The sequence below is a fragment of the Elephas maximus genome, chromosome 9 (genome assembly GCF_024166365.1).
Source record: "Elephas maximus indicus isolate mEleMax1 chromosome 9, mEleMax1 primary haplotype, whole genome shotgun sequence".
NCBI lineage: Eukaryota > Metazoa > Chordata > Mammalia > Proboscidea > Elephantidae > Elephas > Elephas maximus.
The window spans coordinates 408744-434467 of NC_064827.1; the positions used below are offsets into that span (position 1 = coordinate 408744).

Genomic DNA, 25724 nt, shown 5'->3' on the forward strand with positions numbered 1-25724 from the left:
GAAAATGAAAATTAAGAATACAATGTGATACAGCTACATGCCTATTAGTGCGGCTAAAATTAAAAAGGCTGATCATGCCATGTGAGAAGGAGACATGGAGGACTCTCATACATTGCTGGTGGGAATGTAAATGGTGCAACCACTTTGGCATACAGTTTGGCAGTTTCCTCAAACAGTTAAATACACACCTACCTCGCGATCTGGCCATCGCACTCCCAGGTATACACCCAAGAGAAATGAAAACACGCCCATACGCAGACTCAGTGTGGAGTCATGCATCACTTAACATTCACGATATCTTCTGTGAAATGGGACTTTGTGATCTGGCCATTGTGCATACTCCATATTACAGGCATTCCTCAGGTTATGAACATCCGACTTACAGGTAACTCGCACTTAAGAACGGACTGCCATAAAGCCTATTATATTAAATATTTGAGTTAAATATAATGGTTCATAATAATGAACACACCCACTACTTTGTGATGCTCATGAAAACGTTGTGTGGTTTGGAAGTGTTTCTTAAGTGTTTTATATGCATACCAAAAAAAAAAAAAAACCAAACCCAGTGCCATCGAGTCGATTCTGACTCATAGTGACCCTGTAGGGCAGAGCAGAACTGCCCCATAGAGTTCCCAAGGAGCACCTGGCAGATTCGAACTGCCAACCCTTTGGTTAGCAGTCGTAGCACCTAACCACTACACCACCAGGGTTTCCTTTATATGCACAGACAGGTAAAATACACACTAAGACGAACATTTGACTAACTGACGATAAATAAGACCCGTATTCCAATTTACCTACAAATTCGACTTAAAGGCAGACTAGGAATGGATCTTATTTGTAACCCGGGGACTGCCTGTACACAAGACACATGAGATACACGTTATATACAGGAAGCTGTTGCGTTCACTATGTCCAGTTAGGTCCACTACGTCCTGTTCTCCAGCGGAGATTTCTGAACTCTATTATAAACTTAAGGGACCGTGGACACGTATGTGGTTGGACGTTGCCCAAATGGACACTATGCGGGGCATGACTGCACATAAAAGTACATGAACACAGGTGCCCCGACTTACGCTGCATTCAAGTTACCAAGAACTGCACTTAGGATCTTTTTTTTTTTGGTACATTTTCTTAGTTATATGTACTACATAAAACATTTTGCAGCATTTAACTTGCTGATGTTATTTTCAGATGTTCACTCACAGATGTTGAAAGATCAGATTTATAAAGGTACCGATAATCAAAGACAATAATAATGAATGCCAAAAAAAAGGAGAGATTTGACTTATGTGAGAACCAACTTAAGACAAAGTTGTCAGAACAAAACCCTGTCGTAAGCTGGACACTACCTGGATTCACAGCAGCTTTGTGTTTTTAAATGTAATTATTGATATATTTGGGTTTAAATATTTTTTAAATATACCTTTTAAAAAAAATTGTGCTTTAGATGAAGGTTTACAGAGCAAATTAGTTTCTCATTAAACAGTTACTACACATATTGTTTTGTGACATTGGTTGCCAATGCCACGATGTGTCAACACTCTCCCCTTCTCAATCTTGGGTTCCCCGTTTCCATTCCTCCAGCTCTCCTGTCCCTCCTGCCTTCTTATCCTTGCCCCTGGGCTGGTGTGCCCATTTTAGTCTCATATACATGGTTGGGCTACGTGTATTACTGTTTGTTTTATGGGCTTGTCTAATCTTTGGCTAAAGGGTGAACCTCAGAAGTGACCTCAGTACTGAGTCAGAAGTGTGTCTGGGGGCCATACTCTCGGGTTTTCTCCAGTCTCTGTCAGACCAGTAAGCCTGGTCCTTTTTGGACAGCAGCTTTATTTCTAACAGTCTAAAACTGGAAATAGCCTGGAAGTCCATCAACAGACGAAAGATAAACCAACTGACATAACCCACATGAGGGACAGCTCCTCAGTGCTAACAAGGGACTACCAATACCCATGATGACATGGATGAATTTCAGAATTGTGCTTACGGGAAGAAGCCAGACCAAAAAGAGAAAGAGCACATATGGTGTGAGCCCATCTGTGGGAAACCAGAACACGCAGACTAATCCAGTGAAAGCGGGAGACCAGTGGGTGACTGGGGACTAGGACCGGGCAAATGAAGCCGGAGGAGAAATCTTCTGGGAGTGAGTGGTGGTTACGAACGTGTTCACCATCTTGATCGTGGCAACGGGTCTGGGGTTAAAACTTATCCAAGGGTACACTTTAAATAGGTGCAGTATGCCACCTGTATATCAATAAAACTGTTAAAATCAAGAAAAATGATAAAGATGTTTTATCTTAAAAATCACAAACCTGCGGTGCAGTCAATTCTTCCATTCTAGTCAGAACCACCCAGAGCTCACATTTCTTGCCCTGGCAACACCTGCAGGATGCTGAGCAGGTGGTCTACCCCAGGACACAAGATGGAGTGGGACAGCAGGCTTCAAGGAGGTGATTTCCACAAAGTGTAGACAAAAATGTCAGCAAGGCCAATCGAGGCTGCGCTCACTGTGTGCACACATGCTGGGCTTCCGCCAAAGGGAGAACCGCCACAGCGTGTTACCTCACTCCCTTTTCTCTTTCATTCTCATCCAAATGCCTCCCACTCAGGTTTGCGGCTTTCCTTGCAACAGGACCCAATGCTGCTCGGGACTGAATGAGGGCAATGGGAACAGGCCCTGGTAGCATCACATCAGCTCTCTTGGTTCGGAAGCCGCAGCCCTCCTGTCTGCAGTTGCACAGCAGAGCCGCTGGGGTCCAGGACTGACCAGCCCCGGAGAGCCTCTGCGACAGGCAGGCCTAGAGGGCTTCCAGAGCTGCTGGGGTCCAGGACTGACCAGCCCCGGAGAGCCTCTGCGACAGGCAGGCCTAGGCGGCTTCCAGAGCTGCTGGGGTCCAGGACTGACCAGCCCCGGAGAGCCTCTGCGGCAGGCAGGACTAGGCGGCTTCCAGGAAGCCAGGGGCCAGCGCTGGGGTCTGGAGGAGACAGAACCTGCCTGCGGGGGAGGGGTCTTCGGTTATTGGAGGGGCTTCAAACGCTGAGCAGCAGCAGGAGTGGCAAGGCCTACTGCATGTGTCTCTCCTTTCTCCCGGCAGGTAGGTGTCTCAAGTTCCATCTGGCTAAGTCCCAGGGACTTGCAGAGTCAGCATCTCTCCCAGTCTGACACCAGACTCAGACACCAGCCATGCAGTATTCAATGGTGCTCCCTCAGAAGTCACTTTTGTAGGTCAGACCTTCTTGTTTCTTTACTTCCCATTTTGGTGACTCTCCGTAAAGGCAGGCCCACAGCCCTATGGCCACACGTTTTATGTTCCTTCACTTGTCCTGGGAGGTGACAAAGGCACGGGGCATGAGGCGTGGGTCAGACTCCTCTGATCCGTCTTGCTTCCCAGCCCCTGGACCACAATGGTTCATGCCCACCTCCATGCCTGGCCATCCCGCCACCCCCTGATCCTGTGTCCCCCGAAGATCTCTCCATAAAGCCCCTTCTGTTGTAAATTCATCAGTTACCTGCTGTTGGTTATAACCAAAGTAACCCCATGGTCCCACAGGCTGGAGGAACTCGGGGACCCCTCACTTTGGACCCACATTCTACTCTCTGGGCTTGTACATTTATCCTTAAAAACTAACCATCAAAGCAGCATCATAAATTACAGTGCAGAAAACCAACACAGTCAACCATTCACTTTCTTGCCTTTCTTTCTCTTCCAAGGCAGGCGCTGTGGCGAGGGCAGTGACAGCAGGGGCACTGGATCACCAGCACTGACCGTCTCCTCTGGCATCTCCACGGACACAAGAAAGGTGGGAGAAGAGAGCTGGGGGCCCCCACCTCAGGCCAGACATGCGCTCTGAAAAAAACACTCCACACAAGGCCATGTCTGCGGCTACCTTGGCACCCCTCTAAACTTCCTTCCAACAATCAAGTGACACGCACAGAATCACCACAGAAAGACAAGAGCATGAACAACTTGATGTCACCTGGTAAGAAAGAGTGGGAGTTGTGTCAGTGCTGACAAAGGTCATTCAGAGGGCAGCTATCACCCACATGTCCTGGCCGCCATCTAACCCAAGACAGCTGCCTCTAGGAGAGGAGCCTCTGGATGACAACAACGATGACTGGGATGACACCGCCGCAGAGACTCACGTTGTCCCGGATGTTGATGTCAGACCCCTTGGAGAGCAGCAGCTTCACGAGGTCAACATGCTTGTACTCGGTGGCCCAGATCATTGGCGTCCAGCCGCCATCATCCTAATTTCAAAAGAAGGAAACAGACTGTGACGGCTACTGAAGATGAACCTCCTGGTGGATGACAAAGTGTGGCTCAGAGTGGACCTGTCCCATGGGAGACCAACCCTGACGGTGGGTGACAAAGTATGGCTTAGAGTAGACCTGTCCCACAGGAGACCAACTAACGGTGGGTGATAAAGTGTGGCTATAGAGTAGACCTGTCCCACGGGAAACCAACCCTGACGGTGGGTGGCAAACTGTGGCTCAGAGTGGACCTGTCCCACGGAAGGCCCCCACTGCGAGCAGGAAGGGCACTCCCCAGTAGACATACATGGCAGTCCTTGGGGGCAGACTGCTCCGAGGCCCAGGGAGCTGTCTAGATAACACAGCAAGGCCAGGACGTCGCCAGAGCTGCCTAAGTGACACCACAAGGCCAGGACTCAGCCACAGCTGCCTAGGTGACACGGCAAGACCAGGACGTAACCAGAGCTGCCTAGGTGACACGGCAAGGCCAGGACGTAGCCACAGCTGCCTAGGTGACACGGCAAGGCCAGGACGCAGCCAGAGCTGCCTAGGTGACACGGCAAGGGTAGGAGGCAGCCAGAGCTGCCTAGGTGACACGGCAAGGGTAGGAGGCAGCCAGAGCTGCCTAGGTGGCACAGCCAGGCCAGGATGACTGCTGCGAGGCCCAGAGAGCTCCCTAGGTAACACAGTAAGGCCAGGATGCAGCCAGAGCTGCCTAGGTGACACGGAAAGGCCAGGACGTAGCCAGAGCTGCCTAGGTGACACCGCAAGGCCAGGACGCAGCCAGAGCTGCCTAGGTGACACGGCAAGGCCAGGATGTAGCCAGAGCTGCCTAAGTGACACCGCAAGGCCAGGACGCAGCCAGAGCTGCCTAGGTGACACGGCAAGGCCAGGACGTAACCAGAGCTGCCTAGGTGACACGGCAAGGCCAGGACGCAGCCAGAGCTGCCCAGGATGCAGCCAGAGCTGCCTAGGTAACACAGCAAGGGTAGGAGGCAGCCAGAGCTGCCTAGGTGACACAGCCAGGCCAGGATGACTGCTGCGAGGCCCAGAGAGCTCCCTAGGTAACACAGTAAGGCCAGGATGCAGCCAGAGCTGCCTAGGTGACACGGAAAGGCCAGGACGCAGCCAGAGCTGCCTAGGTGACACGGCAAGGCCAGGACGCAGCCAGAGCTGCCTAGGTGACACGGCAAGGCCAGGACGTAGCCAGAGCTGCCTAAGTGACACCGCAAGGCCAGGACGCAGCCAGAGCTGCCTAGGTGACACGGCAAGGCCAGGACGTAACCAGAGCTGCCCAGGATGCAGCCAGAGCTGCCTAGGTGACACAGCCAGGCCAGGATGACTACTGTGAGGCCCAGGGAGCTGCCTAGGTAACACAGCAAGGCCAGGACAGAGCCAGAGCCAGCCAAGCCTGACCCATACATGCTGGAAGAGGAGCAGTAACTGGAACCCCTCGCCTACACCATCCAATCAGGCCTGCTAGGCAGGTGCTGCCTGGAGAACACGCTGTACATCCAAGTATTGGAAAAATCTACTAGGCCTAAGAGAATGCTGACAGTCCTGGTTCTGTGGAGCCCTAGTGGGGATACTGTCTGAGAATCCTTCTGATGAAGGACCAGGGAGCAGGGCAGGGGCAGGGAACGGGGAGCAGGAGCACAGAACAGGGAGGCGAGGTAAGAGCAGGGAGCCAAGAGCAGGGAACCAAGGTAAGAGCAGGGAGCCAAGAGCAGGGAGCCGAGGTTAAGAGCAGGGAGAAGGGAGCCAGTGAATGGAGCAGAGAGCTGAGATAAGGGCAGGGGGCAGGCGGCAGGGGGCAGGGGGCAGGGGGCAGGGAGCTGAGAGCAGAAGTAAGGGCAGGGAGCAGGGAGCCGAGAGCAGAGGTAAGGCGTAGAGGCAGGGATCAGGGAAGAGGGAATAGGGAGCCAGGGGCAGCAGCTACCATGGGAGGGGCTGGGGAAAGAGCTCAGCAGAAGAGGCCATACAAGCGGCTAAGCTGTCCCTGTAGTACGACAGAAACTTCCAGACAGTGGGAATAGACAAAGTCTCTGTACAGTCATGAGAAGGCGGGCAGCTCTACATGTGAGGGAGCACAGCCTCACCTGACAGTTGACGTCCATCTGTCCATTGGAAAGCAGGTACTGGACAACGTCATAGTGGCCTTTCTTGGCAGCCAGGTGCAGACATGTAGAGCCCTCTGCGTCCTGCAATACAGATGTGACTGAAGCCCCACAGGCACAACCTCAGTGAGTCCTCACGCCGTCACCCAGGGAGATGAGAGGGTTGTACAGCCAGCCTCGTCCACTGGGCCTGGGCTGAGCTCCTGTCCAGGAGGTGGGCTGGTGCCCTCCCACCACAACACACACTCACACGTCCCCACGGCGGTGGCCCAGGACAGTTCTGGGCCCTTCCATAGTCTCTGCGACGTGAGGACAGAGCCTTCCACTGCTCACCCTCAGTACAGTCATGGCCACGGTGGACAACAGAAGCAGTGCTACTGACTCGGTAACAGCTGCCCTTGAGCTGCAGGAGTTTAAGGAATGATGGCAGTGGGCGTGGACAAGAAGGGTGTGCATGTGCTCCAGGCCCGAGGCACGTTCCTGGGGTGGGGCTCCAAGGGCAGCTCTGCTTCCTCAAGGACCCTGAGCTGCCACAGGTGAGGCCATCTCAAGAGAGAAGAGGCAGCCCATGTTGAGGTCGTGGCCACAAGGCCCCAAGACACACAAGCAAGTACCACAGCATTACTGATGCCCCACATCACCAGAGCCAGGGAGATCCCAACCTCAGTGTGTATCTCACCAATGAGAGCAACCACAAGGCCCGCGTGGACACACCTCACCGTTTCTCTTATGGAGACTGTTCTTTGCTTTCGTGCCCCATTCCTGAGTTTTGTCCTTTATTCCCCCCTCACCCTCACTTCCAACCTCACAGCAGTGGCCCCAGATTTAACATGCATACTGACACACACATCTCAGTGAAACCCACAGATTTACCAGCAGGCCTACCATTCTCGGGACAGACCCACAATCTTAAACCCCAGGTCACTGGAACTGAAATCCTTATTTGTATCATAAATATAACACATATGGTTGCTGGGCTAAAAGTTTTGTGCTCTTTTCATGCGTTCTTGGCCATCTGAGTAGGTACAATCGGAGGAACCCGAGATACTGGAAAATTGCCACACGTTGAAATGCACAAACAGCAGATGCACAAGGGGCAGGCTCTGCAAGTGGCCTCACGCGCTGGAGAGACAGAGACGCAGCTCCCACCGCAGGGGTGCTCCACTAAGGAAACATCGCCTACCTGCCCTGAGACCCTACCTGCCCTGAGACCCTACCTGCCCCTGCCCTGAGACCCCAGCCAGGCGGGAAGCAGGCAACGACGGGGGCGGGAGGTGAGATGGGGTGAGAAGGACTGAGAAGAGGGGAACAGACGAGGAGGGGGCCGAGGAGGAGGGCACGGGGGAGGGGGGTGATGGATTTTAGTAACTTTTGGTTTATCTGAAAACACCTTTACTTCATTCTCACTTTTTGAAGGTTCTTTTCTGGACGCAGAATTCTAGGTTGACAGTTTATTTTTCCCCCCAGAATAAGAATGTCATTCCATTGCCATCTGATCTCTATTGCTTCAGAAAAGTCAGCAGTCATTCGTAATGTCGTTTGCCTGTATGCAAACTGTTGTTTTTCTTTGGCTGCTTTTAACATTTTCATTGTTTGGTTTTCAGCAGTTTCACCATGGTATATTTAGGTGCTGTGCAGAATAACAGTAACACCTAACATATCACTGTGAAAAAATTAAAGCCTCAAGCTGCAACATTAAAGGATCCTAAGGGGAAAATACTAAATGACACAGGAAACATCAAAAGAAGATGGGAACAGTCACCGTACCAAAAGAACTGGTCGACGTTGAACCATTTCAGGAAAACAACATAAAATCAAGAACTGATGGTACTAAAGGAAGAAGTCCAAGCTGCACTGAAGGCACTGGTGACAAGCAAGGCTCTAGGAATTGAGGGAACACCAATTAAGATGCTTCAACAAATGGATACAGCACCGGAAGTGCTCATTCATCTATGCCAAAAAATTTGGAAGACAGCTACCTGGCCAACCAACTGGAAAGGATCCGTATTTGTACACATTCCAAAGAAATTTGATCCAATCAAATGTGGAAATTATCCAACAATATCATTAATATCACGTGCCAGTAAAATTTTGCTGAAGATCATTCAAAAGCAGTTGCAGCTGTACATCAATAGGGAACTGTCAGAAATTCAAGCCGGATTCAGAAGAGGACGTGGAACCAGGGATATCACTGCTGATGTCAGATGGGTCCTGGCTGAAAGCAGAGAATACCAGAGGGATGTTTACCTGTGTTTTATTGACTATGCAAAGACATTCAACTATGTGGATCATAACACACTATGGATAACATTGCAAAGAATGAAAATTCCAGAACACTTAATTGTGCTCATGAGGAACCTGTAGTTAGGCCAAGAAGCAGTCATTCAAATGGAGTAAGGGCTTAAAGTCAGGAAAGGTGTGTGTCAGGGTTGTATCATTTCACCATACTTATTCAATCTGTATGCTGGGCAAATAATCCCAGAAGCTGGACTATATGAAGAAGAACGTGGCCATCAGGATTGGAGGAAGACTCATTAACAACCTGCCATAGGTTGTTTCAGAGTTATCGAATTTATCTGTTTTTTTTTTCTTTTGTTGCTTATGCTTTTGGTGTCACATCTAGGAATCCACTGCCAAAAGCAAAACCCTGAAGCTTTATCCCTATGCTTTCTTTTAAGAATTGCTTAGCTCTTGTCTTAGTCATCTAGTGCTGGTATAAAAGAAATACCACAAGTGGATGGCCGTAACAAAGAGGAGTTTATTCTCTCACAGTCTAGTAGGATAGAAGTCCAAATTCACGGTGTCAACTCCAGGGGAAGGCTTTCTTTGTCAGCTCTGGGAGAAGGTCCCTGTCATCAGTCTTTCCCAGTTGAGGAGCTTCTCAGCACAGGGACCCCAGGTCCAAAGGATGTGCTGCTCTCCTCGTTTCTTGGTTCCAAGAGGGGCCCCTGTCTCTCTGCTTGCTTCTCTCTTTATCTTAAAAGAGACTGACTTAAGACACAACACACTCTTGTAGACTGAGTCTTGAATCATTAACAACACAGAGGTAGGATTTACACCACATAGGAAAATCACATCAGATGACAAAACGGTGGACAATCACACAATACTGAGAATCATGGCCTAGCCAAGTTTAAACAGATTTTGGGGGGACACAATTTAATCCGTAACAGTACCCAAATTCATTCTTTTGCATGTGGAGATTCAGTTGTCCCAGCACCATTCACTGAAGAGACTATTCTTTCCCCACTGAAAGGACTTAGGACCCTTGCTGACAATCAAATGAGCACAGAGTTATGAGTTAATTTTGGGACTCTCAATTTTATTCCACTGGTCTATGGCTTTCCTTATACACACTGTTTTGACTTTATACTATTCCTTAAATCTAGGAAATGTGAGTACTTCTACTTTTTCCAAGATTGTGTTAGCTATTCAGAGACCTTGCAATTCCATCTGAATTTGAGGACTGCTCTTTCCGTTTCTGCATAAAAGCCTATTGGGTTTGCACTGAATCTGCCGATAGTTTAAAGCAGTACTGACTTCTCAACAATATTAAGTCATACAATCCATGAGCACAGATGTCTTTCCATTTATTTATTTAGGTCTTCAATTCCTTTCAGCGATAGAGTATTCATTATACAAGTCTTTCACACTCCTGGTTACATTATTCCTAGGTATTTTACTCTTTGAAATGCTGCTGTAATTAGAACTGTATTCCTGATTTTCTTATTAGACTGTTTACTACTGGCATATAAAAACACAACTGATGTTTGTGTCATTTTGCACACAACTTTGCTGCATTTGCTCACTAGCTCTAGTAGTGTGGATTCTTGGGGGTTCTTCATACATAGTCACACAATCTGCAAAGATAGTCTCACCTTCCTGTGCAATTTGGACGCCTTTTGTTTTTCCTGCTTAATTGCTCTGGAGTCGGAATTGACTCCATAGCAACAGGTTTGGTTTTTGGTTAAGTGCTCTGGCTAGAACTTCCAGTACAATGTTGAACAATGGTGGTGACAGTGGCCATCCTTGTCCGGTTCCATAGGTGGACACCTTTTAGCCATTCCAAGTCGAGTACGATGTTAGCTGTGGGTTTTCCAGGAATGGCCTTTATTATGTTGAACATTTCCACTTCTATTCCTAGTTTGTTGAGTGCATTTATCATGAAAGAATGTTGGGTTTTGTCAAATGCCTTTTGTGGCTCAGTTAGGATGACCCTGTGGTTCTTTTCCTTCATTCTATGAATGTGGTGTATTACAAGGACTGATTTTCTTATGTTGAACCACCTTTGCATTCCTGGCATAAATCACACTAGGTCACAGAACTGAAGAAAAAATTCAAGCTTCGAGTTGCAATACTGAACGGTTCTATGGAGAAAACATTAAATCACACAGGAAGCATCAAAAGAAAATGGAAGGACTACACAGAGTCATTATACCAAAAAGAATTAGTCGATGTTCAACCATTTCAGGAGGCAGCATATGATCAAGAATCAATGGTACTGAAATGGGGAGTCCAAGCTGTACCGACGGCATTGGTGAAAAACAAGGCTCCAGGAACTGATGGAAAACCAAGTGAGATGTTTCAACAAACAGATGCAACACTTGAAGCGCTCACTCATCTATGCCAAGAAATTTGGAAGACAGCTAACCTGGCCAACTGACTGGAAGAGATCCATATTTATGCCTACTTCCAAGAAAGGTGACCCAACCAAATGCAGAAATCATCGAACAGTATCATTAAATCACAAGCAAGCAAATTTTTGCTGAAGATCATTCGAAAGCAGTTGCAGCAGTATATCAAAAGGGAACTGCCAGAAATTCAAGGCAGATTCAGAAGAGGACATGGAACCAGGGATATCATTGCTGATGTCAGGTGGATCTCGGCTGAAAGCAGAGAATACCAGAAAGACGTTTACCTGTGTTTTGACTACGCAAAGGCATTCGACTGTGTGGATCCTAACAAATTATGGATAACATTGCAAAGAATGGGAATTCCAGAACACTTAATTGTGCTCATGAGGAACCTGTACATAGATCAAGAGGCAGTCGATTGAACAGAACGAGGGGACACTGCACGGTTTAAAGTCAAGAAAAGTGTGTGTCAGGGTTGTATCCTTTCACCATACTTACTCAATGTGTACACTGAGCAAATAATTTGAGATGCTGGACTGTATGAGGAAGAACGGGGCATCAGGATTGGAGGAAGACTCATTAACAACCCACATTATGCAGATGACACAACCTTGCCTGCGGAAAGTGAAGAGGACTTGAAGCACTTACTGATGAAGATCGAAGACCACAGCCTTCAGTATGGGTTACACTTCAACATAAAGAAAACAAAACTCCTCACAACTGGACCAATAAGCAACATTATGATAAACAGAAAAAAGATTAAAGTTACCAAGGATTTAATTTTACTTGGATCCACAATCAACACCCATGGAAGCAGCAGTCGAGAAATCAAAAGACACATCGCATTGGGCAAATCTGCTACAAGGTGTTCAAAAGCAAAGATGTCACCCTGAAGACTAACGTGAACCTGACCCAAGCCATGGTGTTTTCAATCACCTCATATGCATATCCAGCTGGGCGATGAATAAGGAAGCCTGAAGAAGAATTTATGCCTTTGAATTGTGGTATTGGTGAAAATACTGAATATACCATGGTGTCATGGATTGCATTTTGTCCCCCCAAAAATATATGTCAACTTGGTTAGGCCATGATTGCCAGTACTGTGTGGTTGTCCTCCATTTTGTGATTGTAATTTTATGTTAAGAGAACTAGGGAGAGATTGTAACACCACCCTTACTCAGGTCACCTCCCCGATTAAGTGTACAAGGAGTTTCCCTGGTGTGTGACCTGCACCACCTCTTCTCTCTCAAGAGATAAGAGCAAAGGGAAGCAAACCGAGTTGGGGGCCTCATACCACCAAGAAAGCAGCCTGGGGAGCAGAGCGCATCCTTTGGACCTGGGGTCCCTGTGCCTGAGAAGCTCCTAGACCAGGGGAAGATGGAGGATAAGGACCTTCCTCCAGACCTGAAAGAGAGAGAAAGCCTTCCCCTGGAGCTGACACCCTCAATTTGGACTTTTAGCCTACTTTACTGTGAAGAAATAAATTTCTCTTTGTTAAAGCCATTCACTTGTGGTATTTCTGTTATAGCAGCACTAGATGACTAAGACATGTGGACTGCCAAAAGAACAAGCAAATCTGTCTTAGAAGAATACAACCAGAACGCTCCTTAGAAGCAAGGATGTCAAGACTAGTCTCTCATACTTTGGAGATACTATCAGGAGGGATCAGTCCCTAGAGAATGACATCATGCTTGGTAGAGGGTCAGCGCAAAAGAGGAAGACCCTCAATGAAATGGATTGACACAGTGGCTGCAACAATGGGCTCAAGCACAACAACGATTGTGAGGATGGCGCAGGACCAGGCAAGGTTTTGTTGTTGTATGTGGCGTTGCTATGAGTCGGAACCGATTCGATGGCACCTAACAACAACAGGTCACAGTATATACTCCTTTCGATACGCTATTCAAAGGGGACCTCTCCCTGTGCATTCTCTTCCCTCAGGGACTGCACCTGCCCTATCATCCAACGCCTTAAAAACAGCTGTCTCATACGGTTTCTCTAGCTTTGTAGATGTTCACAGCGGGAGAGCAAATTTCTTGCTCAACTACTTCTCTACCCCTTTCCTGGAATCTTATGATAACTTGTCACTGGCCAACATGCTTGACTCTCTGGAACCTTTTTCCAATGGCATGGGACAGGCCGTGGATTCTTGAGAAAGAGGTTTGGGTATTCTTGGCAGCAATTGTGTCTCAGTGGTCTACAAGCAGTAAGTACTGAACTTAACCAACTAAGAAATGTGCACAGGCATCTGAAGTACCAGTCAGCATGAGGGCCAGCTGTGTCCACAGTGCAAACCCTGGTGGCACAGCAGTTAAGAGGTACGGCTCCTAACCAAGAAGTCAGCAGTTCAAACCCACCAGGCGCTCCTTGGAAACACTATGGGGCAGTTCTACTCTGTCCTATAGGGTCGCTATGAGTCGGGATCAACTCGATGGCAACAGGTTTTTTTTTTTTTTTTTTGGTTTTGGCGTCCACAGTAAAATTTCTCTGGCTACTCGAAAGCTTAATGACATAATTCAGAAGCCTTGATATCTTCATTCAAACAATAATTTGTCTAGAGCAATGATGTGTGCACACAGACCCTGTCAGTCATCATTTTAAAAGAAATAACAGTAACAATAACACCTCTGGTTGTTGTTCTTTTTAGGTGCTGTCGAGCTGGTTCCAACTCACAGTGACCCTAAGTACACAGAAGGATGTACTGCCTGGCCCCACACCAACCTCCCAATCGACGCTATGCTTGAGCCCATTGTTGCAGTCACTGTGTCAATCCACTTCGTTGAGGGTCTTCCTCTTTTTTTTCACTGACCCTCCACTTTAGCAAGGAACTGGTCCCTCCTGAAACATGTCCAAATCACGTAACATGATGTCTTGCCATCCTCCCTTCTAAGGAGCTTTCTGGCTGCACACCTTAGACAGATTTGTCCATTCTTCTGGAACTCCGTGGTATATTCAATATTCTTTGTCAACACCATAACTTAAAGGCATTAATTCTTTCTTGCATATCCAAGTGTTGACATATAAGAAAACTAACACTCAGCACTGACATGGGTACAAGGGATGTATTTTCAGGTGTACAGTGCAAGGTTTCATAGGTAACAGCCAAGGTGTCTGCCCACCCATAGTGGGGGCTGCTATTCAGTACCAGGCTTGGTGCACAGCCTATGGTGAGGCTCCACCAGCACCTCCAACTCGTCAGTCAGCAAAACTCACAGGGGCTGACACTGGGAGATGTAGATGGGCTGAGAGTAAGGAGCCAAGGGCAACAGATGAGCCCTACTCTTCCCTGCTCATCACTGCTCGGTGTGGCTGGGTGACTGTCTCCTTCAAGTTTCAGTATTCTATACTTTCTCTGCATTAATTCTGGCTGAATGTTACAATCAGAAAAAAAGACTTCACTAAATTAAAAAAGATTAAGTTGAGGTTAGCACAGTGCCACGGGCACTGGTCTGGGCGCAGCCTAGTGGGTGGCAGGTGTGGAGGCAACCCTGCTCAAATACCACCATCTCCACTGACGGTGGCCTAGTCTACCCTGGATCCATGGCTCCAGGCTGATGGTTAACAGGGGATTTTATTTCTTGGGTGAGAATTTCCCTGGACGAGCCGGCAGTGGTATTTCCTCACCCAGTCTCAATGCTCTGGCCACCTCTATTCCTCACACCACACACTCGGTCTTTCCAGTGCCCATGAGTACTCCCTTGACACTTCCTACCCCTGCTGACAAAAGCCATGCCAAGGTACGCCAGCTGTATTCTCAGGGCACCTGTGACAGTAGAGTGGTGACAGAAACACACACCCCATCTTCATCTGGGGGAACCACAGGGTGAGTGGAGCTGACACACATACCCTGCATGCAGTCTCCACTCACTGCACACACACCAAGCAAGGAGCTCTCTGCAGGGTTTAAGTATGAATCTTTTAAACACATTTCCTAAGCGCACATTCTCAAGGAGCTAGAGGTGTGACATAAACTTCACAGGCTTGCATAAACTGGCTGCGGGCCTGAGTGGTCCCTCCACCCTCCCCCCCGCCCGCCCATGAGCACAAGATCCCCCACTCCAGCCTGTAGTCGTGGTGAGCAGCACAATGTAGAGATTGGTGCAGATGCCACAAGTGGTCACTCTCCTTATCTTCCTCCCGAAACGCGGGCCCAGCTTGCTCTCCTGAGCACATCCCTTCCCAAACTGGGTGCACGGATGGGCATGTGCAAACGAGCTCATCCCCATGGCCACGCTGTGGCTCAGCACCCTCCTTCATGCCTCCATGCCTGGTGCAGCCACTCTGCATCCTGCCAGACTTCCCACACGTGCACCACGCACAGCACTCACTAAACAGCTGAAAGGTCCACACGGCAAAGTCGTTGCCACTGCACTCTCTACAAACAACCAAGGCCGTGGGAGGTGAGGCAAATCCCCTGCGCACAGCCAGAGCTTAGGGTGCAACCCACTGAGGAACCAGCCCCTCATGGTCAGGGGACATGTCCAGACACACGGGGCAGCGACAGGGGTGTGCACACACCTTGGGGTCCACAAGTGCCCCTGCCTTGATGAGGTACTTGACCGCGTCCAGATGGTTGTTCTCCGCAGCCTCCATCAGTGGGGTCCGCTGGTCCTCAGAACAGGTGTCAATGTTGGCGCCCGCCTGGAACACAGACAGGTAAGAGTGACGACACACATACTACAAGTGTCTGAAACCAGACCTGATGGGCTGCATTACATCTGTTTCTACTCAGCAGCTACAGTGGGCCTCTCAAAATGAACAAAACTATTCTCTTACTCTGGCCCTTTAGTTCCTAATTGGTGTTTGTCCTAGACTTCACTTCTCAATAAAGAACCCAGTTTCCTCCAATGCTAATAATCTTATACAACCAGAGGACACCCCAAAACCAGAAAACTAGTGCTGGCACCCACCATTAACCACACACAGACCTCCCTGGGATGCTGCCACTTCTACATGGGCTTGGGTCATTTTTTGTTTGTTTTATTCTGGTTTTTATGAGTCCACTCTGCATGACTCTAGAAATAGTCAAAACTAACCCACGTTCCTGAGGTTGCTTTCTGGGTGATGAAAACATCAAGGGATGATGAGACAATAAAGGCTGGGACAGCTCCAGCTCTGGAGGAGGGAGGGTGGGAGTGTGTCTAGGTGCAGCAGGGTCCTGATTCTTGACCTGAGTGGTTATGCTGGGGCTTATTTCATGATTTTAACTTTTCTGTATGCATACTGTATATTTGTTAAAGATATAAACAAACACCAAAAGGAAAAAACAAAGAGAAAATATTTTTTCCCAGGAGGACACACTAACTTCTAAACAGAAAGGACATGGGCTGCAGATGGTGGAGGTGCTTCTCCAATGAGCTGAGAGACAACAACGATCACCTAGAATTCCAAATCCAGGAAAAGTACCTTCCATGGAGCCTCCACACGCTGTCACCAAGCAACCCTAACCTTTTATCTTAGACGGGGTTCTTCAGAGAAGCAAAACCAGTGAAGTGTACGTTGTATATATGTGTGTGTGTACATATGTATGTATATATGTACACACATGGACACACACACATTTATCTCAAGGAAATGGTTCCTGTGGTTGTAGAGGCTGGCAAGTTCCAAGTCTTGTGGCTCAGGCGTCAGGGTAGAGGCTTCTCCTAACTCACGTAGCTGCAGAAGCAGATGGACCCAAGTTCAGCAGGTCAGACAGCAGGCCGCTGGTTCATGGGCTGCAGACGCTAACAAATCCAAGATTGGCAGGCAATACAGCAGACAGCTGGCTCAAGTCCCAAGAAGCAGAGGTCAGATGATGAAGAGCGAGATGCAGAATCCAGGGCAAGCAACTGAACTTTACTAGAATGTCCATATATACATATATTGGATGTAGGCCACACTCCCAAGGAAAATTCCCCTCACAGCTGACTGGCTGATCACACCAGATCACATCATGAAGGCAGACATTGTTACGTAACTGCCGAACTACACAGTTATGTAACTGTCAAACCACTAAGAATCATGGCCCAGCAAGTCGACAGCAACTTCAACCATTGCATCCACCCCTCGTCAACTTGGCACCTGTACACATCTCCTTAAACCACACACAATCTCTGAAGAAAGTCAATTACAAAGTCATACTTCCACTAAACATGATAAAACCATATGTGTACAACCAAAACCACACTAGCCCCACTTATATCTTACATTTTATAAATGAGGAAAACAAAAATATTTGATGCACACATACAAGCAAGAAATACTCAGTCCTCATTTCTGAAACTGCAAGAAATACTCAGTCCTCATTTCTGAAACTGGGCACCTGGTACTAACTGGAATTTAGAACTACCTTCTTCCACCACCCACTCCTTATTCCCTTTACCTTTAGCAAGGACCTCTGATGGTGGTGGCTTTTTGCCTGGTTGGGTAACCCAAACCACCTCCAAAAGGTCTGAGCTATTAGTAGTCATGCTGGAATCAGGTTGCTGTAGTTTTCCACTGACTTTAATCACAAGGCATGGTAGTACTAAGAGATGCCCTAAGGGATCTCTTGTATTCAAGACATACTTTTTTATCTCCCTTATGAAACATCAATCTGATTTCCCCTTGTAATCAGAGTCAATCACACCAGTTAATAATGGTAACACCCTTCTTTGACTGTTGTTCCAGAGGCATGAGGAATCCAAAGTGGTCAGGTGGCATTCTTAACGTACAGTTCAATGGAATCAGTGTTGTGTTGCCTGGTGGGAACATTCCTCCCTTTGGAACTAAGACCTCTAGACCCGCTGAGTGAGGAGACGCTGGGACAGGAAACAAAAATTCTGGGAGTCGATCTCTAAGGGTAATAGTGCACAGTGCACTCCCATCTCCACCCCTTGATTCCTGGGACCGTGAATCCTGGCTACAGGAGAGACACCACCATATACTGGATGCTGGTTTAGAGCATATACAGCCTCCTAGAGAATGCTGCCCCAAGCCTGTAAGGTATTGCCACCTAGCTGGCACCATCATTGTGTCTTTAGAAGGCTATTCTACTGGTCTACCAAGTCAGCTGCTTCAGGATGACGGGGAACACGCTAAGACCAGTGAACTCCACGAGCATAAGCTTAATGCCGTACATCATTTTCTGTCATGTCAGTCCCTTGATTCAAGGCAATGCTGTGTGGGATACCATGATGGTGGATGAGGCATTCTGAGTCCACAGATGGTAGCTGTGGCAAAGGCATTGTATAAAGGAAAGGGAAATCCATATCCACAGAGTAAGAGTCTATCCCAGTAAGAACAAAACACTGCCCTGTCCATAAAGGAAGTGGTCCAATGTAATCAATCTGCCACCAGGTTGCTGGCTGATCGCCACAAGGAGTGCTGCCATATTGGGAACTCAGTGATGGTCTCTGCTGCTGGCTGACTGGCCATTCAGCAGTGGCTGTAGTCGAGTCACCCCTGGCGAGCAGAAGTCTAAGTTGCTGAGTACATGCATTGCCATTCCTGCCACGATGGCCACTTGGTTCATGAGCCCACTGAGCAACAACAGAAGCAGCTGTGGAAAGAGGGTGACTGGTTTCCATGTAAGGTGTCATCCCATCCACTCCACTGTTAAAATCATCCTCTGCTGAGGTCACTCTGGTGAATAATCACATGAGACGCAAATACTTCACTTCTCTGGCCCATTAGGAGAGGCCTATCCACATGCCTCTTCTCCGTACCTCCTTGTCTGTCACCAATTTTGCAATCACGTTCTCCCAAGTTCCTAAAAATCCAGCCAAACCATTGGCCACAGTCTACAGATCAGCATACAATCGCACATCTGGTTATTTTTTCTTCCAAGCAAGTGAACAACCAGGTACACTGCTCAAAGTTCTGCCCGCTGGGAGGATTTTCCTTCATCAATGTCCTTCAGGGAGGTCCCAGAAAGGGGCTGTAGTGCTGCTGCTCTCCACTTTCAAGTGGTGCCTGCATACTGCACAGAACCATCTGTAAACCAGGCATGAGTTTTCTCTCCCTCAGTTAATTGATCATAAGGAACTCCCTATGAGGTTACACATGCAGACTGGGAGATGGAAGTTAATGAGATAGTAGTAGAGACCATGGACATTTGGGCCACTTCCTCATGGAACTTACTTGTGCCTTCAGGTCCTGTTCGGGACCAATCTCATAAATATCACTTCTATTTAAGGATGGAGTCGTGCTGTGCATGTCCAACTTTATGACTCCATGGGTCAAATAATACCCAATCCATGATGGGAAGCTCAGGCCACATGGTGACTTGGTGGCCCACGGTTAAGCGTTCAGTCTCTACTAAGGCCCAATAACAAGCCAAAAGCTGTTTCTCAAAAGGAATAGTTATCTGTAGAGGCTGGCAGGGCTTCGCTCCAAAATCCTAGGTCTGCACTGTAATTCATCAATAGCGGCCTGTCAAAGACTGCAAACAGCATCTCTAACTGGTACTAATACTTCAAGCAGCATTGGATCAGCTGGATCACATGCCTCAAGAGCCAGAGAAGCTTGGTCAGGAGCCTGAGCCTGTTGCGTGGCCTTCTCTTGTTCAAGGCTTCACTCAAAATTAGCCACTTTTTGAGTTACTTAATATGCTGGAGTAGCACGCCCAAATGAGGAATACGCTGCCTCCAAAATTCAAAGAGGCCAAACAGGCATCGTGCCTCCTTTTCAGTTGTAGGAGGGGCCCGATGCAGTAACTTATCCTTTACAAGGAATATCTCAACATGCCCCATACCACTGGACTCCTGGAAATTTCACTAAGGTGGAAGGTGCCTGAATTTTTCCAACCCTCTAGCATGCAAATGCTTTACCAGTAAGTCCAGAGGTACTGACACTTATTCCTTACTAGGCCCAATCAGCATAATGTCACCATCGTAACGGACCAGTGTGATGTCCTGTGGATGGGAACAGCGATCAAGGCCCCTGCAGACTATGACATAAGGCTGGAGAACTGATATACCCCTAAGGTAGGATACTGAAGGTGTACTGCAGGCCTTGCTAGCTGCAGGCAAACTGCTTCTGGTGTTTGTTTGAAACTAGAATCGAGAAAAACGAATTGGCCCAATCAACAGCTGCACACCAGGTACCGGGAGAGACCAGTCACCGGGAGAGACCAGACACCGGGAGAGACCAGACACCGGGAGAGACCAGGTATCGGGAGAGACCAGGTACAGGGAGATGTATCAATTTGCTCAAGGAATGAACCTGTACCTGGAACAGCAGCTGCAACTGGAGTCACCACCTGGATAAGTTTTCGATAATCCACTGTCATTCACCAAGATTCATCTGTTTTTTTTCCACAGGCCAAAGAGGCAAGTTGAATGGGGATGTGGGAATCACCATCCCTGCATCCTTCAAGTCCTTGATGGTGGCAGTAATGTCTGCAATCCCTCCAGGAATGTGGTATTACTCTTGGTTTTCTATTTTCCTAGGCAGGAACAGTTCTGATGGCTTCCACTTGGTTTTTCCTACCATAATAGCCCTTACTCCACTTGTCAAGAATTCAATGTGGGGGTTCTGTCAGTTGCTGAGTATATCTATGTCGACTATGCATTCTAAGAAAAACAAACAAAACCCATTGCCACTGAGCAGATTCCGACTTATAGTGACCCTATAGGACAGAGCAGAACTGCCCCATAGGCTTTCCAAGGAGCGGCTGGTGGATTTAACTGCCAACCTTTTGGACAGCAACTGAACGCTTAACCACTGCGCCACTAAGACTCCAAAATGCATTCGAGAATGGAGGAAATCATATAGGATGGGTTCACGGACCCACTGTGAGATGAACATGAGCTAAGACTCCACTAATAACCTGACCTCCATATGCCCCAACTGTGGCTGGTGGGCCACAGTGATGTTTTGGGTCTCCTGGAATTAGTGTCAATTCAGAGCCAATATCCAATAATCCCTGAAAAATCTGATAATTTCCTCTTCCCCAATGAACAGTCACTCTAGTAGAAGCTGTAGATCCCTTTGGGGAAGGCTGGGAAAAAGATTAACAGTATAAACTTTTGGCAGGGTAGCAGAGTCCTTCCTCAAGGGGACCTGGCCTCCCCTACATTCATGGATTGTGGGTTGGTAAACTGGCTCCAGTCTAGAATTGACTGAGAGGCCATTATTCTCTATTCTGGTGATTTGAGTTAGACTGCTGTTCACTTGACCTCAAATTCTTCACTTCTACAGATCAAGTAAACATTAAGTAGGTTTCCCATCTATTTAACTCCTAGGGGCACCATGACTAAGCAGCCAATACCCTATGTCCATATGAGTCAGGCTATTCTGATGACTGCTTTGACTCCACTAGCCATTACGATAACCACACCCACCTCGTCTCTGGCAGCTGAGTGCTGCCACTTGGCCTCTAGCATTACAGGGACCAATCGGCCCCATTATAGTTAGGTATCGTAGTTCAGTCAGGGCAGTTCCCACTGTAATCTGCCTTACATAAAACAGCAATCACAGCAGTCTTCAAGGATGCTGGGGCTCCCTTCATAAATTTGTCCCTCACCATTGTGGTAAAAGGTATGTCTTCTTGGCACTCTACATGTGGGGCTGTGGGTCTAATCAGATAAATCCACTCTAACATGCTTAGTCATCCAGTGCCGCTATAATAGAAATACCACAAGTGGATGGCTTTAACATACAAAGTTTATTCTCTCACAGTCTAGTAGGCTAGAATTCCAAATTCAGGGCGCCATCTCCAGAGAAAGGTTTTCTCTCTGTCACCTCTGGAGGAAGGTCCTTGTCATCAGTCTTCCCCTGGACTAGGAGCTTCTCAACGCAGGGACTCTGAATCCAAAGAACGTGCTCTGTTCCCGGCACTACTTTCTTTGGGTATGTAGTTCCCATGTCTCTCTGCTCACTTCTTTTATATCTCAAGACACTGACTTAAAACACAACCTTATTTTGTAGATTGAGTCCTGCCTCATTAATATAACTGATGCTAATCCTGCCTCATTAATATAACTGATGCTAATCCTGCCTCATTAACATCATAGAGGCAGGATCCACAACACACAGAAAAATCACATCAGATGACAAAATGATGGACAATCACACAATACTGAGAACTATGGCTTCGGCAAGTTGACATATATTTCTCGGGCACACAATTCAATCCATGACACGTTCCAATTTCCCTAAACCTTTTAATATCTTCTACAGTATATCAAGGCAGGTGTGGTACTTTAAGTGGATTTAGTGTAGGCCGTCGCATAATCCATGCTTCTCTGCAAGCCAACCCAATAAACTATTAGATCCTTCCCTAACCTCTCCAGCTGAAACACTATATGAAAAATTTATGCTTAGAGGGTCCATATCGATAAACTCAGACTAATCCAACTTTATGTTCCTTGCACCATTATCCCACCTCCTTAAAAGCCATTGTCACACACAGTCCCTAAGCGTCTGTTTGTAGATATCAGAAAAGCTAAGCAGTTTCTTTTGGAATGTAGTGTATCTCCTCCAGGGTCACACTTCGTACTTTACCTTTTGGGGCTCACTGGGACTCGTACATCTAGTATATATATAAGTCTAGAAGCAAAAACGGATGGTTGGGGTGCATCCTGGGAACATTCAGCCATGTCTTGTAAGGCACCTAACTCAGGTAATGCTCCCAGACAATGCCCCAGGCATTGCCCCAGGTGATATCTCAAAGACTCTTCAGGCCTCATCAGATGGCATGGTAGGAATAAAGATTTTACTAGGGAAGGTAACTTAGCAAAGATGGACTGAACTCTTTAGATGGGAGTAAAAGGCTGGTTCTCTATATTTATATATAGAGAGAGATTTACACGAAGGAAACAGCTCATGTGGTTGAAGAAGTGGGCAAGTTCCAAGTCCGTGGGCGAGGTGTCAGGCTGAAGGACTGTCCTGAATCACGTAGCTATGAAAACCCAAAACCAAACCCGTTGCCATTGAGTCGATTCTGACTCAGAGCAACCCAATAGGACACGGTAGAACTGCCCCGTAGAGTTCCCAAGGAATGCCTGGTAGATTCTAACCGCCGATCTTTTGGTTAGCAGCCATAGCTCTCAACCACTATGTCACCAAGATTTCATGTAGCTTGAGGCTGACAAATTCACAATCAGCAGGTCAGATGGCAGGCCACTCACTCACGGGCCGCAGAGACTGACACATCCAAGATCGGCAGGTATGAGAGCAGGCTGCTGGCTCATGGGCTGTGGAAGCTGACCAATCCAAGATCGGCAGGCAATAAGGCAGGCAGCTGGCTCGAGTCCCAAGAACAGAAGGTCAGATGATGATGAGCCAGTTGTAAGGTCCAGAGCAAACAAGTGAGCTTTGCCAGAACGTCCATATATACTGGACACAGGCCACACCCCCAAGGAAACTCCAGTTACAACTGATTGGCTGATCACATTAGATCACATCATGGAGCAGGACACCATTACATAACTGCTAAATTACATCATTACGTAACTGCCTTTCTGTATCATTACACAACTGCCAAACCTGAGAATTACAGCCTAGCCAAGTGAATATACAACTTAAACCATCACAGCATTCCAGCTCGTGCCTAACTGTCGAGCAATGCCCATACAGCCCAGGTCCCTGGTGGTGTTGAACACTGCCCTTCACGGCTTCGCACATCTGCTGCCCCTCCCACCATGCCCTCTGGACCACCAGGCCTATCTTCCACAAGCACAAACCACTTCTCACACCCTTCACAGCTTCCTGGAAGGTGCAGAGAACATTCTGGCTAAGTCACGCTCCCTACTCTATCACACAGCAACTTCGCAGCCCTCTGATGGGCACCTGTCTCCAATGCACCTACATACCATTCTCCTTCCTCATCTCTCAGCCCTCTGATGGGCACCCGTCTCCAGTGTACCTATGTACCACTCTCCTTCCTTGTCTCTCAGTCCTCTGATGTGCACCCGTCTCTAGGGTACCTGCGTACCACTCTCCTTCCTCATCTCTCAGCCCTCTGATGGGCACCCGTCTCCAGTGCACCTATGTACCATTCTCCTTCCTCGTCTCTCGGCCCTCTGATGGGCACCTGCACCTGTCTCTGGTGTACCTACGTGCCACTTTCCTTCGTCTCTCAGCCCTCTGACAGGGGACCCGTCTCCGGTGTACCTGTGTACCACTCTCCTTCCTCATCTCTTAGGCCTCTGATGGGCACGCATCTCCAGTGCACCTATGTGCCACTCTCCTTGTCTCTCAGCCCTCTGATGGGCACCCGTCTCTGATGTAACTGTGTGCCACTCTCCATCCTTGTCTCTCAGCCCTGGCACCATCCAGAAGCCCCTGGTCACCCCTCTCTCGTACAGTTCCAGTGGTGAATATCCACTGATACCTGACCCTTCTGGTTCCCATATCCACGAGATGACCCTGGGCATCACAGCCCACGTGCCTCGGCCTCCTCATCTCCCAGGAGTTGCCTGCCCACCTCAGTCACACACCCCCCAAGAGGTACCCCGCAGTGTGGCCTCTGCAGTGCACCTGGTTTACGTGTGGATGGTGGGTGAAGGCTAAAGTCACCTGGATCAGCATGTGGCAGACATCCACGTGGCCAGCCTCAGCGGCGGCGTGCAGCGGACAACGCTTGCTCTGGTGCTCCATCTTGAAGTTGGGGTCAATTCCATCCACTGCAGGCACACGGTTTCCATGGTTACTTCACCGGTCACTTCCAGTGCAGTCAGGGCACAGAGCCCAGGCATCACGGGGAGCCCCATGTGGCATTGGGGGATGACAGGGAGCCCCACATGGTGATGGAGCAGTGACAGGGAGCCCCACACGCCATCGGGGGGGAGGGGTGACAGGTTGCCCTGTGAGGTAATGAGGAGGTGATAGGGAGCCCCATGCAGTGTCGGGGATGACAGGGAGCCCCAACTGGTCGTGGAGATGATAGTGAGGCCTGTGTGGTAATGGTAGGGTGACAAAGAGCCCCATGCAGTGTCGTGGGGATAATGGGAGTCCCAAGCAGTGATGGGGTGTGACAGGGAGACCGGTACAGGGTCGGAGTGACAGGCGGTCCCATGTAGTGTTGAGGCTGATGGGGGTGGGGGGCAGGGCTGTGCAGTATCAGTGGTGACAGGAGCCCTATGCAATGTCAGGGTTAACAGGGAGCCTTGTACAGTGTCCCGGGTGACATGGGGCCCTGTGCAGTGTTGGGGGTGATAGAGGGCCCCGTGCAGTGTCAGGGGTAACGAGGAGCCCCATGCAGTGTCGGCAAGGTGACTGAGTCCTGTGCAGCGTTGGGGGTAATGGGGAGCCCCGGGTGGTGATGGTGAGTCCCATGCACTGTCGGGTGTGACAGGGAGCCCCGTGCAGTGTTGGCGAGGTGACTGAGCCCCATGCAGTGTTGGGGGTGATGGGGGGCCCCATGCAGTGTTGCATGTGACATGGGGCCCCATGTAGTGTTGGGGGTAACAGGGACCCCAGTGCAGTGATAGGGGGTGACAGGGGGTCCCGTGCAGTGTCAGGGGCAATGAGGAGCCTCAAGCAGTTATCAGTGAGGTGACTGGAGCATCATGCAGGGTCAGGGGTAATGGGGGACCCTGAGTGGTGATGGGGAGTCCCATGGACTGTCAGGAATGACAGGGAACCCCGAGTGGTGACAGGGATCTCCACACAGTGCTGGGGGTAGTGGGGAGCCCCGTGCAGTGTTGGCAGGGTGACGGGAGCCCCGTGCAGTGTTGGCAGGGTGACGGGAGCCCCGTGCAGTGTTGGCAGGGTGACGGGAGCCCCGTGCAGTGTCAGGGGAGACAGGGC

General features: G+C 48.7%; 1 protein-coding gene across 6 annotated transcripts in view; it reads right to left on the bottom strand.

The window, feature by feature from the left end:
• EHMT1 (euchromatic histone lysine methyltransferase 1) overlaps nucleotides 1-25724 on the bottom strand; it is a 268050-nt gene that overhangs the window by 22962 nt on the left and 219364 nt on the right. For all 6 annotated transcript variants that reach the window (XM_049896755.1, XM_049896754.1, XM_049896756.1 and 3 more), the window contains 4 exons: nucleotides 24492-24598; nucleotides 15525-15647; nucleotides 6355-6456; nucleotides 4148-4252 (listed from right to left, as the gene is read on the bottom strand). In XM_049896755.1, coding sequence (XP_049752712.1) covers nucleotides 4148-4252; nucleotides 6355-6456; nucleotides 15525-15647; nucleotides 24492-24598 — 437 coding nt within the window. The remainder of the gene's footprint in view (nucleotides 1-4147; nucleotides 4253-6354; nucleotides 6457-15524; nucleotides 15648-24491; nucleotides 24599-25724) is intronic.